General features: G+C 39.3%; 1 protein-coding gene across 1 annotated transcript in view; it reads right to left on the bottom strand.

The window, feature by feature from the left end:
• Lztr1 (Leucine zipper like transcription regulator 1) overlaps nucleotides 1–15,605 on the bottom strand; it is a 125,531-nt gene that overhangs the window by 61,680 nt on the left and 48,246 nt on the right. The window contains exon 8 of the mRNA XM_089097470.1: nucleotides 12,039–12,239. Coding sequence (XP_088953596.1) covers nucleotides 12,039–12,239 — 201 coding nt within the window. The remainder of the gene's footprint in view (nucleotides 1–12,038; nucleotides 12,240–15,605) is intronic.

Here is a 15,605-nt window from a genome sequence, read left to right as displayed (position 1 = left end):
TGCTGGTATGGGACATTTAACCTCTATTATGGCTTTTTCACCAGATGAGAACAGTACTATACCGTCAGGACTAGACGACTTTGACGACTTTCAAAAGACGACTTTGCCTTCGGTTCATGGATATGACCGTATTCCATTGCTTTAATTCTGTATTGTTGAGGATACAGAAGTTGTTTCACTACTGGAGCTACTGCCTTAACACACCGCTTGCAAATAAGCCCTGCTACTGTGCTACTGAAGAAGAAATTCTATTTTGCTCTGCAGCTGCCAACTATTGTCGATACAGAGTCCCCGAAGGCGTGTGGCTAATTCAATCTGGCCAATCTCTGATTCGGAACACTGTAAGCACTGCGAAACAGCCACTTTTGAATTTTCAAAAGTTTCTGCGTCAAGATCTGGAGCAATTGTGTTCGGATCATAGTTTTTAACTTCTCGGCAAGCAATCTTTCCTGAAGTACTGCCAAATAGGCGCTTTTTGGCTTTGCATTTTTTTTCCCTTAAGCTAGCCATAATTCTTTCACATGTAAGATTTTTCAATTGACGAGTTTGGGTTGCTCATATGACTTTTCTGAAAATTACTTGGTGTCCTAAATGCCCCTTTGCATACCATATTCCTGCAGAAGTAATACGGGCATTATAACGTCCTCTTTTGCTTGCCATTATATTTTTTCTATCAATAAACCCAGAAACAATGGACATAAAATAGTCCGCCAAATTACTTGTGCTGTTTTTGATTAGTAAGCTAGCTTGTCTAATGTGGGTGCCAAATGATTAACATAAAGGACTAAAGCAGGGATTGCTTGAGAATTTGTCATTTTCCAGCTCCACGATTTTTCTGGATAACTGACAGCAAGATGAACACTGTCTGTGGTCTCCACGAAAAAAATGTAAAGGAATTGCGTTTAACCCTCTAATCAGATCTTTTGACGACATGGCATGCGTAGTGGTTCGCACAATTGCTTTTCTTGCAGAATCGCACAATTTCTTTATTACTGGACCGCTGAGAAATTTTCTATATTCTCCGCTCTCTTTGCATTTGTTATAAAGCCTCTTTTTCAAACACTTACAAGCATGATTGGCGCGTTCAATTTGTTCCACTATCCTGCCATATGAAACCTTTGTAATAATTTCTGAATGGGTGCTTGAATCACCATCGGCTATAAAATTTGTATATCTTAGTTTATGTATAGCTAGTGCATCACGAAAGGCCTCCACTAGTATATCTGAGTTCATCACATTGCTAGAGCTACTCCAGTTCATAATACATCTATATTCAGCAAGTGAAGTAGATTCTTGTTGTCGATTTGCCATGAATACGCAACAATGCTTGTTTCTAATTACAACGCGTAGGAGTCATTTTGAATAGAACACAATTACAATACCACAACCAGATAGTGTAGTGTATCTATTACGATAACCTCGTGTGCACTAACTTCCGTGAACTATAACACAGGCATCGAGTAGTCTATTAGAGTCAATCTTTCCGTCAGCTTCCAATGCCATTCGGCGCTCTATTTTACTGTTTTCTAGCAAAAAATCGTGAAGTATTTTCTCTTTGGACTCCCCGATAAAGCTTTTGTACTTGGTAATTTTTTTTTGCGATGGGCAGTTAATTCCAATTGTAGAAAAAAGTTCTTGAATCTGGGCATGAGTCATGCTGGCGTTTATAGCAGCAACTACAACTTCTTTGTTAATATTTCTAGACCCCGTTTCTTTTTGTTGCCTCTTTTTTTCCATACCTCTAATTGACCAGTCGATTTTTTTCATGCTGAGCGGTCGTTTATTTTACATTTATGTTTTTTCCTATTGTTTTTTGTTTCTGCTGCTAGCTTTCGTATCCTTTTGTAATTTCACTGGAATATCAGTGTGAAGCGTAGCTCCTTCTTGGCAAGATTCACATTTGAAGATAAAGCGAGAGGGCAAACCAACAATGTACTCTCTGTCGAACGAACATCATGTTTGAAATAAGATTGAAGTCTTGTCACCTACAATAAAAAAACCAATCATCGGTACAAGCTCCTGTAAATTAGAAGGGCCCAAGCATTCTAAGGCTGATAATCATCCCAACCAAGTAAGCTATGGGAAAAGTTTGTGTAAATATTTGCATTCAACGGAAAACACGTTTTACAAATGATTATGATTTAGAATCATCGTTTCCCTCCACGAGCACCTATCATTCTCCTATTTCTGTTGTTATCGGAGTCTCCCACGATACATTACCCTGTCCTGCTGTACCCGTATTTGAGTGGTACCGATCTATTTTGGTCACCCACTTTTATACTAACGGCGAGGAAGATCCTCCGGAAAAAAAATCAAGGAAAATACCCCCCATCTCCCGCTGCTGTTTGGTTTCCAATTGCTTTCGACTTATAAAAAAAGACTAGAAATCTCAAGTTCTGATCAAATGAGCATCCTCCTAAGTTTCTAAGACCATCAGGAGAAGGTGGGGATGATGAAGGGGTAGTCCCCTTCCTATAAAGAGAAAATTCTGCTCATTTCGGGGTTTGATATTGCTCTTTACTTTCATAATAACAGAGTAGACGGAGGTATCCCCAGACATCAAGAGAGATTAAATATCAGTTTCAAATTTTTGATGTGAAAGTTTTTTTTTTGGGGGGGGGAGGGGGCAAACTCCGCCCCCCCCCAAAAAAAATAATATCCACACAAAAGTCCTGAATACGGCCCAAGGGATTATACATCAATCTCTACCCCCACCCTCCCCTTGTCTCGTTCTTAGAACTAATTGTGTATTTATCTGAAGGCTCAATGAGATTTGGGATCTTTGTCATCAGAAAACATCCTTTGAGGCATGTCCCTCCATCCCTAACTAGTCAAAATGTTTTTAAGGTCCAATTTCAAATTTCAACACAAAGTTCACCGCCTTAGGTGAATTCTCTGTTGTTTTACAATTCCACACTCTATTTTAAGGTCATACAATATTATCTGCCCCTACTTCCGCTAAATAAAATATTTATTTAACCTAGATTTAATACACTTTCAAGCTTGTTTTGACTAGCGACCTAATGAAAAATCGAAAGAATTGTAAGTTCCAGGGCTATTCCTACGTAATATTATTTGTGTGTCTTTTAAATTCTGACAAAAAAATGTTTTTTGTTTTAATTTACCCATCTCTGTTCATTTTTAGCTATGTTTGATGAAAAGGCTATCATTTGAATGAAATTAAAAGGAGAGAAATCTGTCAGAAAAAATGGTATACGAATTATTGGTGGTTCCAACCCTCCAGCGCTCCTTGTCACTTTGATCTAGAAAAGTTCACTAGAAAATCCATCAAAATGTATTTATAAACCTACTTGACGAATCTTCGACCAGTCATACAGCATTTCTTTTAAACTCCCCGTAAAAAAAAAAAAAAAAAAAAAAAAAGGAGAAAACCAAAAAAAATCTATGCATTAGAACAGGTGGCAAAACTACGTGACGGAAATTGTGAGCGAACCTGTTCATAATATTTTATTTGTACTTACGAGCAAAAACGTATCCAGTATTTCGGTTTGCAGATGGGCTGTAACAAACACTTATAAAAATATACCAAAAAATTATTTGTGCATTTTTGCTACAATTTTTTTTTTTTTTTTTTTTTTTACAAGGGATGTGAATTGAATAAACTAAGTTCGCTGCTCTTATTTTAGAACTATCTGTTGAACTTTACGACAAAAAGTCAACGACCTGAACTGCTTCTCATAATAAGAATGAAAATTATGGCATAGAAACCTAGTTTTTGTAGCTTCAACCACCCCCCACTCCCACCCAGACACGCATTAATTTTACTTCTCCGTCAAAATATTATCTGAAGCTATGCATATTCCGGTAAAATATTATATAAAACAATACATTAAAATATATAAGGCAAAAGAAAAAAAAACTATATGGAATAAATCGTTAATATCACTAAGCAGAAGGTCATAAATCAAGGTCTAGTTTTGTTTTTAAATTTAAACTACAAAATAAAATGAATGATAGTTGCAAGCCTAGAAAAAGTGTTATTTGTTAGGAGACTGCAATCCCCTACCCCTCTTCTTGCAACAAATAATATTTTACTTCCAATCTTTATCCCGTATTATTGAAAGAAATTTCTACTACGACTAAGTGGGATAGATATTAAAGAGTTATAAGTTTTGAAGCTTCAATAACCTCCCCTCCCCCTCATTTTTTTAAACTTTCTTGTCAAAAGATCATAGAGTCTTATGCATCTCCCGGTAAAATATTATGTAAAATTATGCACTAAAACATATAAAGCAAAAGTAAAAAAAACTACATTCCATAAATCGTTATGAAGTACTTCATTTGCCCGTATGATAGTTGGCCCATCCCTGGATCTGCCAGTGACTAAGTAGAAGGTCAAAGATCAAAGTCTATTTTTTAAGATTTACGCTACAAAATAGAATTAATTATAGTTGTATGCCTAGAAATTGTGCTATTTGTTAGGGGGCTACAATACTTTGCCTTTCTCCTTGCGACAACAAATTGTATCTTCCTTGATTTATCCTACATTTCTAAACATCTTTTCTACTAGGGACAACATGCGATAATAATTGAAGGGTCATAAGTCATAAGGCACATTCAGTGTGTTTGAATTTGAAAGTCTCTAGGTGAATAGAATTAAAAAAGAAAGAAAACCATTAAATAAACTTAAACACAAAATATGTATTTGCCCTCTCCTCCGTTGCCCGTGTTGGTTTTTTTATCAATCTGAATCTATTGATTCATCCGAACAACTTCCTAAGAGAACTATGAGAATTCGGATATAAGCCCCTAAAAGCACACAAACCTATAATAAGTCTCAGCTCTTTGAAAGGTTCATACTACAAAATTAATCAAGTGGTACTTACATATATTTGATTACTAATTCTTCCTAGCTCTTTAGAAAATAGGGCACATTAACCATCCAGGGAGAATTTTTTAAAATATCCGATTCTAAATTGCGACCCGCAGTTATAGCTTTCAATCTTGGGATTTCTGCTGCAGGCTCTTCTTGAAGAGATGTTTCGTTCAAGTCGAGTAAATGTTTTGGAAGTCGTGGTCTTCCAAGCTTTTTGTATTTTTGCTTTAGTTTTTCCCTGTGCTTCTGTACAGTAACCAAGCCAATGCCTCTTTTATTACGCTTCTTTACCATCTTTCACAAAGCACTTTTGTGAACTAACAAGGCCAATTTCTTTAATTGCCTCTCTCTTCTTTCAAAATCTTTGATCGCAACCTAATTTGACGGAGCATTCCTATTTGCATAATATGTTGAAACATTCCCCTTTGATGTCAGTCGATACAAGTCGAAACCCTGAACATTTATCACCTGAAAACCGGTAATTATGCCCGCCTACTGAAACTAAATATGCAACAGCTCAGGAGTTACTAATGTAAAACTGATGGTAACAACTTTTAAATAAACTGATGAAAATGTCTTTTTCGAACTAATTAGGAAAAAAACTTAAAAGTCAAGTTGTTCCTTTCAAAATCCTCTACAAGTCCCTGTTAAATTTATTAAACTTATATTTACCGTTTCCTTATACAATTTGAAATGGAATTTGCACGAAACAGCATAATTTAGAAAGCCAAGTAAAAAATATATAAAAAATAGCAAACTCAGATTATATTGCTAGATCAGGGGAACAGATAGAAACCAAAATCGATGCCTTAATGCGTCTGTTGTCGCCGTACAAGCTAAAAATATTTAACACGGAAGAGATAGCCGGGATTGTTTCTATTCCGTCCCTCCTTAACGGGAACTTAAAGTAGAAGAAATTTTTAACATGCCAACAAAAGGAAGTGAAACGAGACAAGGATCTATTAAGATCATGTTGACAGTCTAAGTGTAAAAATAATCGGCGTGGCTATGGAGTAACTGGGAAAACATAACTGGGAAGAGGGGGATAATACAGCATTATTTTATAGCTCTCATTTGTCTGGTTGTCAAATAACATTCAGATGACTTCCAAAGCAGGGGGACGGGGAGGGTGGCGAATAGTTTTCCAGGAGAGAGCACCGCAAACTCCTGTCTCCTAGCCATGCCAATGGTGAAAGACATAAAGTGATGTTGTAACTCCACCACGTTGCATTTAGACAACTGAGGACGCTTGAACTTGGTTGAAGTATTAAATAGTTTTTGTTATAAAAGCCAAGGCAAAACTAATTAAACCGTTCCAGAGCCCCATTCTATTCCCCAGAATACTCCTTTTTTAGTCAAACTATGTCAAATAATGCATATACTTATATAGCATCCTTTTCATAACGATTAAAGAATTTTATTCGTGTGCCTACAAACAGCCAGAATACTGCATTTTAGACACACATAATAAATCAAACTTAACAACATTTCTCTCGTTTCTTGACAATTTAATTGGGGTTGTCTTTGACAATAGATTAATTTTAAAAAAACTTTTCCCAAAAAATAAGTTTTTCAAAGAGAAGTAAAGAACTCCATTAAACAAAAATGAGCAAAAATAAAATCAAATAATCTACCAAGCGTGAAACTACAACAAATCAGCATCAATAATTAAATGAAACCCATAACGAACAGAGATTACAATAAATAACCGAGTCAAACTCAAAACGAGCAGAAGTTAACATAGGTTGGGCGCAAAACCCCTATGTCTTTCCAAGGCCAGATTAAAATTTGCACTTTACTGAAAAAATATAAATGTTTTTACTTTTATAACTTTAATAAACAAATAATATTAACATTTTGATTACTAAATATCAGTATATGTATATTAAACTGAGAATGCACATTCATTTTTGTATTTTTTAAGTAAAGTGCAAATTTTGTTCTGGCCTTGGGAAGGCATAGGGGTTTTGCGCCCAACTTATGTTAATTTCTGCTCGTTTTGAGTTTGACTCGATTAATTATTGTAATTTCCAATCGTTTTGGGTTTCATTTATTTATCGATGCTGGTTTGTGGTAGTTTCACGCTTGGTAGATTATTTGCTTTTATTTTTGCTCATTTTTTGTTTAATGGAGTTCTTTACTATTCTTTGAAAAACATATTTTTTTGAAAAAAGTTTTTTAGATTAATTTCTGTTCGTTTTATATTGACATAGTCATTTCAGGAAAAAAGAAAATAATACTTTAAACTGTTTCGTTTTTTAAGACTTTATAGTTTGGCCTGCTATTTGTATGCTGGAGAAAAATTTTCAGCAATTTTTAACAACAAACACTCTTTTAAAAAACTGAACACAAATACTACTGTTCAATTTGGTTTCATACCTCCTCTAATTGATCTGAAACATAAAACTTGATACCCTTAGCAAAACCATCTGTTTAATTTCTCTGATAGCTTAGATATACTTAAGCTTTTTTGATTTGTTTAAATTTTAAGAGCAGAAATGGGAAGGTTGGCGTGGGAGGGTGGGGGTGGAAGAGGGATTATTTGCCCTCATATCACTTTCGACTATTAAAAAGGGCATCAGCCTTTTCTAATTTCAATCGAATGAGCCCTTTTCGAAGTTCCCACGACAACTCTTTCGATACGAAGTGCTCTGGTCTAAACAACAACAACAACAAAAAATAATACATTATACCCAGCTTCGATCTTTACTATAAAAATGTCAAGCCTTCCAATCGCTTTCGACTATTAAAAAGGGCACTAGGCCTTTCGATTTCCAATCGAATGAGCCCTTTTGGAAACGACAACGCTTTCTATAAACACCTTATATGCCCCCAGGGCATAAATTGAAACCCTTACCCTAAGGTCTGTTAGGGTGGTTGTTCGGTTCTGGAAGACCGAATTTCCAGAACTTTCAACTACGTTAAACAACATGGCTATCTCAAAATTTTCATAGGATGTGTTTGGGGAAATGGTGGGCGTGAGAGGGGCGGTAGTCGCTCTCCAATCACTTTAAACTATTAAAAATGGCCCTAGCCCTTTCAACCTTACAACCCTTGCCCTGAGTGCTGGAGAGGGGGTGTCATTCTCAAAGACCTAATTTCCAGAACTTTCTACTACGTTGAACAAAATAGCTATCTGAAAATTTTGATTGGATGTGTTTGGAGGAATGGTGGGTGTGAGAGGGGGTTTAGTTACCCTCCTATCACTTTCGACTATTACAAAGGGCACTAGCCCTCTCAATTTCCAATTGAATGAACCCCTTTTGAAGTTTCACAACAACTCTATCTATAAAAACCTTATATGCCCCCAGGGCATAAATTACAACCTTTTCCCTTGGGGCTCAGGGGGGCTTGTCATCCTTAAATACATAATTTCCAGAACTTTCAACTACGTTGAACAAAATGGCTATCTCTAAACTTTGATTGAATGTTTTTAGGGAAATGGTGGGCATAAGAGGGGGGTTAATGACTCTCCACTCACTTTCGACTATTAAAAAGGGCAATTTCAATTTGCAATCAAATGAGCCCTTTTTGAAATTTCTATAGCAACTTTCTATATAGACTTTATATGCCCCAGGGCATAACTTACAACCCTTGCACTAAGTGCTCTGAGGAGGGTTATCATCCTAAAAGACCTAATTTCAAGAACTTTCAATGACTTTGAACAAAATGGATATCTCAAAATTTTGATTGGATGTCTTTGGGAAAATGGTGGGCGTGAGAGGGGCGTTAGTCGCTCTCCAGTCACTTTCAACTATTAAAAAAAAGAGCACTAGCCCTTTCAATTTCCAGTTGAATGAGCCCTTTTGAAGTTTCTACGCTTTCAATAGAAACCTTATACGCCCCCAGGGCATAACTTACAACCCTTGCTCTGGGGGCTGTGGGGGGGGGGGAGGGGTTTTCATCCTTAAAGACCTAATTTCCAAAACTTTCAACTACGTTGAATAAAATGACTATCTAAAATATTGATTGGATGTGTTTGGAGAAAAGATAGGCGTGAGAGGGGGGTTAGTTGCCTTCAAATCACTTTTGACTATTAAAAAAGGCACTAGCCCTTTGAATTTCCAATCGAATGAGCCCTTTTTCAAGTTTCTACGACAAAGATTTCAATAAAAACCTTATACGACCCCCGAGCATAACTGATAACCCTTGCCCTGAAGACTGTGGGGGAGTGTCCTGCTTCAAGGTATGTTTTCCTGAACTTTGAACTACGTGGAACAAAACGGATATCCCCATATCTGTATTGGATGTGTTTGGGAAAACGATCGGCGAGGAAGGGATGTTAGCTGCTTTCCAATAACTTTTGACAATTAAAAAGGGCACTAGCTATTTCAACTTCCAATTAAATGAGCCCTTTTTTGAAGTTTCTACGACAACGCGTTATATAAAAACCTTATATGCCCCCTGGGCATAATTTACAGCCCTTTTCCTGAGGGCTGTGGGGGGGGGGGGGGGGGGGTTGTCATCCTCACAAAACAAATTTACAGAAATTAAAAAGACGTTTAATAAAATGGATATCTCAAAGTTTTTATTAGATGTGTTTGGGGAAAAGATGGGCGTGAGTTCCCCTCTAATCACTTTTGACTATTAAAAAGGGTACTCGCCCTTTGAATTTTCAATCGAATGAGCCGTTTTTGAAGTTTCTACGACAACGTCTTCTATAAGAAACCTTGTATGCCCACAGGGCATAACTTACAACTCTTGACCTAAGGGCTATGGGGGACTGTCCTCAAAAACATAATGTCTATCTGGAAATCAACTACGCTGAACAAAATGGCTATCTAAAATTTTGATTAGATCTGTTTTGGAAAACGGTCGGAGTGGAAGGGGTGTTAGTCGCCTTTTAATCCCTTTAGACAATTAAAAAGGGTACAAGCCACTCCGGTTTCCAATTGAATGAGCGCTTTTCGAAGTTTCCACGACAACTTCTTCGATACGAAATGCCCTGTTCTAAAGGAAAAAATTAATAAATAGTACAATGCGCCAACATCGTTCTTATATGCCCCCAGGGCATAACTTAAAACCCTTGCCCTGAGGGTTGTGGGGGAGTGTCCTCTTCTTTACTTAGTCCCCGTTTCTTGTCTCGTGCTGCCTATGATTTATACAACAACTTTCTATAAAAATCTTATATGCCCCCAGGGCATAACTTATAACCCTTGCACTGAGGGCTCTGAGGGGGTTATCATCCTAAAAGACCTAATTTCCAGAACGTTCAACTACGTTGAACAAAATAGATATCTCAAAATTTTGATTGGGTGTGTTTTGGAAAATGGTGGGCGTGAGAGGGGCGTTAGTCGCTATCCAATCACTTTCAATTATTAAAAAGGCACTAGCCCTTTCAATTTCCAGTTGAATGAACCCTTTTGAAGTTTCTACGACAAAAGCTTTCTATAAAAACATTATATGCCCCCAGGGCATAATTTAAACCCCTCACCCCGCGGGCTGTGGGGGGGGGGGGGTTGTCATCATTAAAAACCAACTCTCCTGAAATTACAACAATATTTAACACATCGGGTAACTAAAATATTGATTGTATATGCGTTAGGAAAAGAGGGACGTGCGAGGGGGGTTACTTGCCCTAAAACTTTTGACTATTAAAAAAGGTACTATACCTTTGAATTTCAAATCGAATGAGCCCTTTTTCAAGTTTCTACGACAAAGATTTCAATAAAAACCTTATATGCCCCCAGGGCATAACTTAAACCCCTTGCCCTGAGAGCTGTGGGGGAGTCTCCTCCTAAAAAATATATTTTCTATCTGGAAATCAACTGCGATAAACAAAATGGCTACCTCAAATTTGATTAGTCGTGTTTGGGGAAATGACGGGCGTGGGAGGGGGAGGCTAGTTGCCCTCCAATCACTTTCGACTATTAAAAAGGGCACTAGCCCTTTGAATTTCCAATCGAATGAGCCTTTTTTGATGTTTCTACGACAAAGCCTTCTATAAAAACCTTGAATGCCCCCAGGGCATAACTTAAAACCCTTGCCCTGAGGGTTGTGGGGGAGTTTCCTCCTCAAAAACATATTTTCTATTTGGAAATCAACTATGTTGAACAAAATCATTATCTCAACATTTTGATTGGATGTTTGAGGGAATGATGGGCGTGTGGGGGGGGGGGGCGGAGCTAGTTGCCCTCCAATCACTTTCAACTATTAAAAAGGGTACTAGCCCTTCAAATTTCCAATAGAATGAGCCTGTTTTGAAGTTTCTACGACAACGCCCTCTATAAAAACCTTATGTTTCCCCAGGGTATAACTTAAAACCCTTGCCCTGAGGGTTGTGGGAGAGTTTCCTCTTCAAAAACATATTTTCTATCTGGAAATCAACTACGCTGAACAAAATGGCTATCTCAAAATTTTGATTGGATGTGTTTTGGGGAATTGTGGGCGTGGGGGGGGGGGGCTAGTTGCCCTCCATTCACTTTCGACTATTAAAAAGGGCACTAGAACTCTCAATTTCCAATCAAATGAGCCCCTTTTGAAGTTTCTACGACGGCTCCTTCCATATAAAGTATCCAAGTTTAAAGGAAAAAAATAAATAGCGTATTGTGCCAAAATCGGTTGTATAAGTCTCCTGGGCATAACTTAAAACCCTGGTCCCAAGGGCGGTGGGGGAGTGACCACCACAAAAATATATTTTCTGTCTGGAAGTCAGCTATACTGAACAAAATGGCTACCTCAAAAGTTTGTTTGGCTGGGTTTGGGGGAATGATTGACGTGGGGGGGGGGCTATATGCACTACAACCGCGTTTGTCTATTAAAAAAGACACTAGCCACTCCAATCTCCAATAGAAAGAGATTTTTTCGAAGTTTCTACGATAACTCCTTCGATACGAAGTGTCAGGGTGGAGAAAAAAAAACACATTGTGCCGACATCGTTCTTTACTTAGGCAGCGCTAGCGCACTGCCTATGATATCGTAAGGCATCTCACCTTACGTTATCTTGGAAAAGTGTTGGTCAAGCTTGCCGGAACCCTTGGTATAAAGCTGCCGTAGTACTGCGCTACAACTTTCCTCCAAAATTACGGGGCACGTGATACAAATAGACAATACAACTGCAACAATCAATTTTGCAGGAATAACGGCCAAGCAATTCAAGCACCTCTAGGCATTTTCCTTCTTTGGGTCAAATAGAGTTCTTTGGATCCACATTGAACTTAATTAGGGCATTCTTCGTAATTAAGTAATAAAAACAACTAACCTCTTCCAAATGTTTGTCCCTCACTTCCTTAGCCTGGTGTATCCTGCTTCTCAGCCATTGTGAACGAGCAGCGACAAGTGCTATGTGTGCAGGAATTTTGGTCTCATCATCACCAACTACAAATTCAACATCACAGAATTGACCACTCTCCAAAAGACGTCCAAAGTCATCATGAAGGGTACATTTGGGGTAGCAGGAAAACTAAAATATTCACAGATTTGAGTTTTTTCCTATGTCTTTTATTAGATCAAAATAATATCGTATTACTATATAACAACTTAGTAACATAGTAATTTGCAACACACGGTAATATAGTAACATATAACATAGTAACAAACGGTAGTATAATAACCATAGTACCATATGCTACCTTTGTTTTGATCCTCATTCATTTATTTAGCTAATTCCCTGATCGGCCTAAATAAGCAATCCTTTAAGCATAGGAACGATGGGTCAGATTCATACACAACAAGCAGTCAGACCAAATAACTCCCCCCTGGAAAAACTGAAAAATCTGGGCCTAAAATGGTACCTTTGGGGAGCTATGACTCAATGTTATATGAATCTTTTAAAATTACATCGTAGCTAAAATTTTGGCTCTACAAGGCCCCGTATACTCACAGTTCTCAGAAGCGAAAATACTCCATTTGATAATAACTTTATAATTAAATTCACAGATTTATCAGGATTGTCTCCAAGCCGATGCCGGTATGCATCTTGGCTTGGGTGGGGGGAGAGAGGAAGGGAGTCAAAGAAAAAACAACGGGGATAAACAAACTAGGTAAAATTCTACTTTAGCTACTTTTGGCTATCTCGGAAAGGGGTTAGGTTAGAAAAATGAAACTTTCAGGAAGAGGTCTACAGGCTAAAATATGTCCCGGGAAGGCATTTTGAAATACCTACCTCCACTCCATTCCTACCACTCCCTCGGTTGCATTTGTTGTCTCTGTGGATGGCCAGCCACTCAGTGACGGAGCTGCCCAGATCAGTTGATGGAAAGACCACTTCACGGGCCTCCTCAACGCCGAAGCCGTAGCAAAGACTGACCAGAAACTCATTAGCCTAGCCACCAGCACCCAGGACCTGCTGACAAGTGTCACAGAAGCTGTTTTCACGTCATCAGAAATCTACACGGCAGTAAAAAATTTGAAGAACAACAAAGCGGCAGGCGTATTTGGAATATCTGCAGAGCTCCTGAAGTATGCCGGACCGGCGATGCTACTGTGGCTCCAAATGCTGTTTTCTGTGGTTTGGCACACAGAATGGATCCCGAAGGACTGGCGAGCTGGTATAATCCTGTCCTTATGGAAGAGAAAGGGCAGCAAGGGCATCTGTTCGAACTACAGAGGCATAACGCTATTTTCAGTGCCTGGAGGAGAGTCCAGCAGGCGGGGTTTATGCCCGGGAGATCCACTGTCGAACAAATCTTTACCATGCGCCAGTTAATTGAGAAAACGAAGGAATTCAGGAGGAAAGCATATGTAGCCTTTTCAAGGCTGCGTTTGACTCGGTGGATCGCAACTCGCTCTGGCTGATACTTCGATCAACTGGTTTACCAGACAAACTCTGCAAGTTGTTTGAAAAGCTTTACGAAGAGACCGTGAGTTGCGTCCAAATCAATGGCAAACGGAGCACGACATTCGGCATCAAAACCGGTGTACGCCAAGGGTGTGCCGCCGCCCCGGAACTGTTCAATTGCGTGATAGACCATGTCATGACACGAACAACAAATCGCTTGCCCTTTGGTCTGCAGTTTGAAGATCGCGTTCTGACGGACGCTGACTTCGCAGATGTTGGTCTCGTTGCTGACTCGATCGACCAGTTGACTGACGCTCTGGAAGTCCTGCAGGAAGAGGCAGCAAAAGTAGGGCTGAAAACTAACTGGCTTAAAACGAAGATAATGGCAATTGAGCCCCCAAGCTCAGTCTCGCCCCCAGAGAACATAAGTGTTTGTGGAGCTCCGGTTGAAGTTGTAAAAAACTTCACTTATCTTGGCTCCGTGATGTCTAATGACGGCTCTATAAAGGAAGAGGTGTGCAGCCGAATTTCAAAAGCCTCGTCTATCGTCGGAAGGCTCAACAATCTCTGGAGAATGCCGCATATATCTAGGCGCACGAAGGTGCGAATTTATAATGCATCCGTAAGCTCGGTCCTCCTCTGTTCAGCGGAAACCTGGCCTCTCAAATCAACAATCTTCAGCATGATAGACGTCTGCCAGACGAAATAGCTCCGTCGGATTGAGGGACTTCAATGGGACGATTTTGTAAGCAACGCAATGTTGCTCGCACTCACCTCCCGAGTGCCATTCTCCGTCCAAACAGCGCAGCGTACTCTCAGATTGTTCGGACACTTCCTGTGTATGCTGATGACAACCTCAGCCCAAATAGTCCACGATTTTGACGCTAAGGCTGGTCATGGCTGGTCTTGCCCGAAGGGCAGACCTAAGACAAATTGAAGGATAGCCTCAACAAATTCCTGGAGATGACTAACATTGCTGTCGACAAGGCTCCACCAATAGCAGCGGACCGGTCAGCCTGGAGGAGCAGAGTTGCAACGCTCTCTACGCCGCCCCCAACGCGGTAGGAGCCTTAAGTCAAGTAAGTCAAGTAAGGCCTCAATTCCTTCTCCCTCTAGAGGGTCCTGACCTTTAAAAATCTGTGTGTTATAGAAGTAAAACCTATCAAAATAGGTCTTCTGCTTTAATGAAGTACAATAAAATTGTTTTCAGCTTCACAACTTTGCTCAATCCCAATTTATAAGGTTTTAAAGATATGCAAATACTTTTCCTAAATTTTGAAATCAATTTTCCAAATTTATTTCAGTATTTTGAAATACTTTTCTAAATTTTGAGCCTTCGTCTATCGTCGGAAGGCTCAAGAATCTCTGGAGAATGCCGCATATATCTAGGCGCACGAAGATGCGAATTTATAATGCATCCGTAAGCACGGTCCTCCTCTATGCAGCGGAAACCTGGCCTCTCAAATCAACAATCTTCAGCATGATAGACGTCTGCCAGACGAAATAGCTCCGTCGGATTGAGGGACTTCAATGGGACGATTTTGTAAGCAACGCAATGTTGCTCGCACTCACCTCCCAAGTGCCATTCTCCGTCCAAATAGCGCACCCTATTCTCAGATTGTTCGGACACCTGTGTATGCCGATGACAACCTCAGCCCAAATAGTCTACGATTTTTACGCTAAGGCTCATGGCTGGTCTTGCCCGAGGGGCAGACCTAAGACAAGGTGAAGGATAGCCTCAACAAATTCCTTGAGATAGCTCACATTGCTGTCAACGAGGCCCCACTAATAGCAGCGGACCGGTCAGCCTGGAGGAGCAGAGTTGCAACGCTCTCTACGCCGCCCCCAACGCGGTAGGAGACTTAAGTCAAGTAAGTCAAGTAAGACCTCAATTCCTTCTCCCTCTAGAGGGTCCTGACCTTTAAAAATCTGTGTGTTATAAAAGTAAAACCTATCAAAATAGGTCTTCTGCTTTAATGAAGTACAATAAAATTGTTTTCAGCTTCACAACTTTGCTCAATCCCAATTTATAAGGTTTTAAAGATATGC

The sequence above is a fragment of the Artemia sp. Qi Xiang Cuo genome, chromosome 11 (assembly GCF_049724085.1).
Source record: "Artemia sp. Qi Xiang Cuo chromosome 11, ASM4972408v1, whole genome shotgun sequence".
Lineage (NCBI taxonomy): Eukaryota > Metazoa > Arthropoda > Branchiopoda > Anostraca > Artemiidae > Artemia > Artemia sp. Qi Xiang Cuo.
This window is presented reverse-complemented; position numbering and strand designations above follow the sequence as displayed.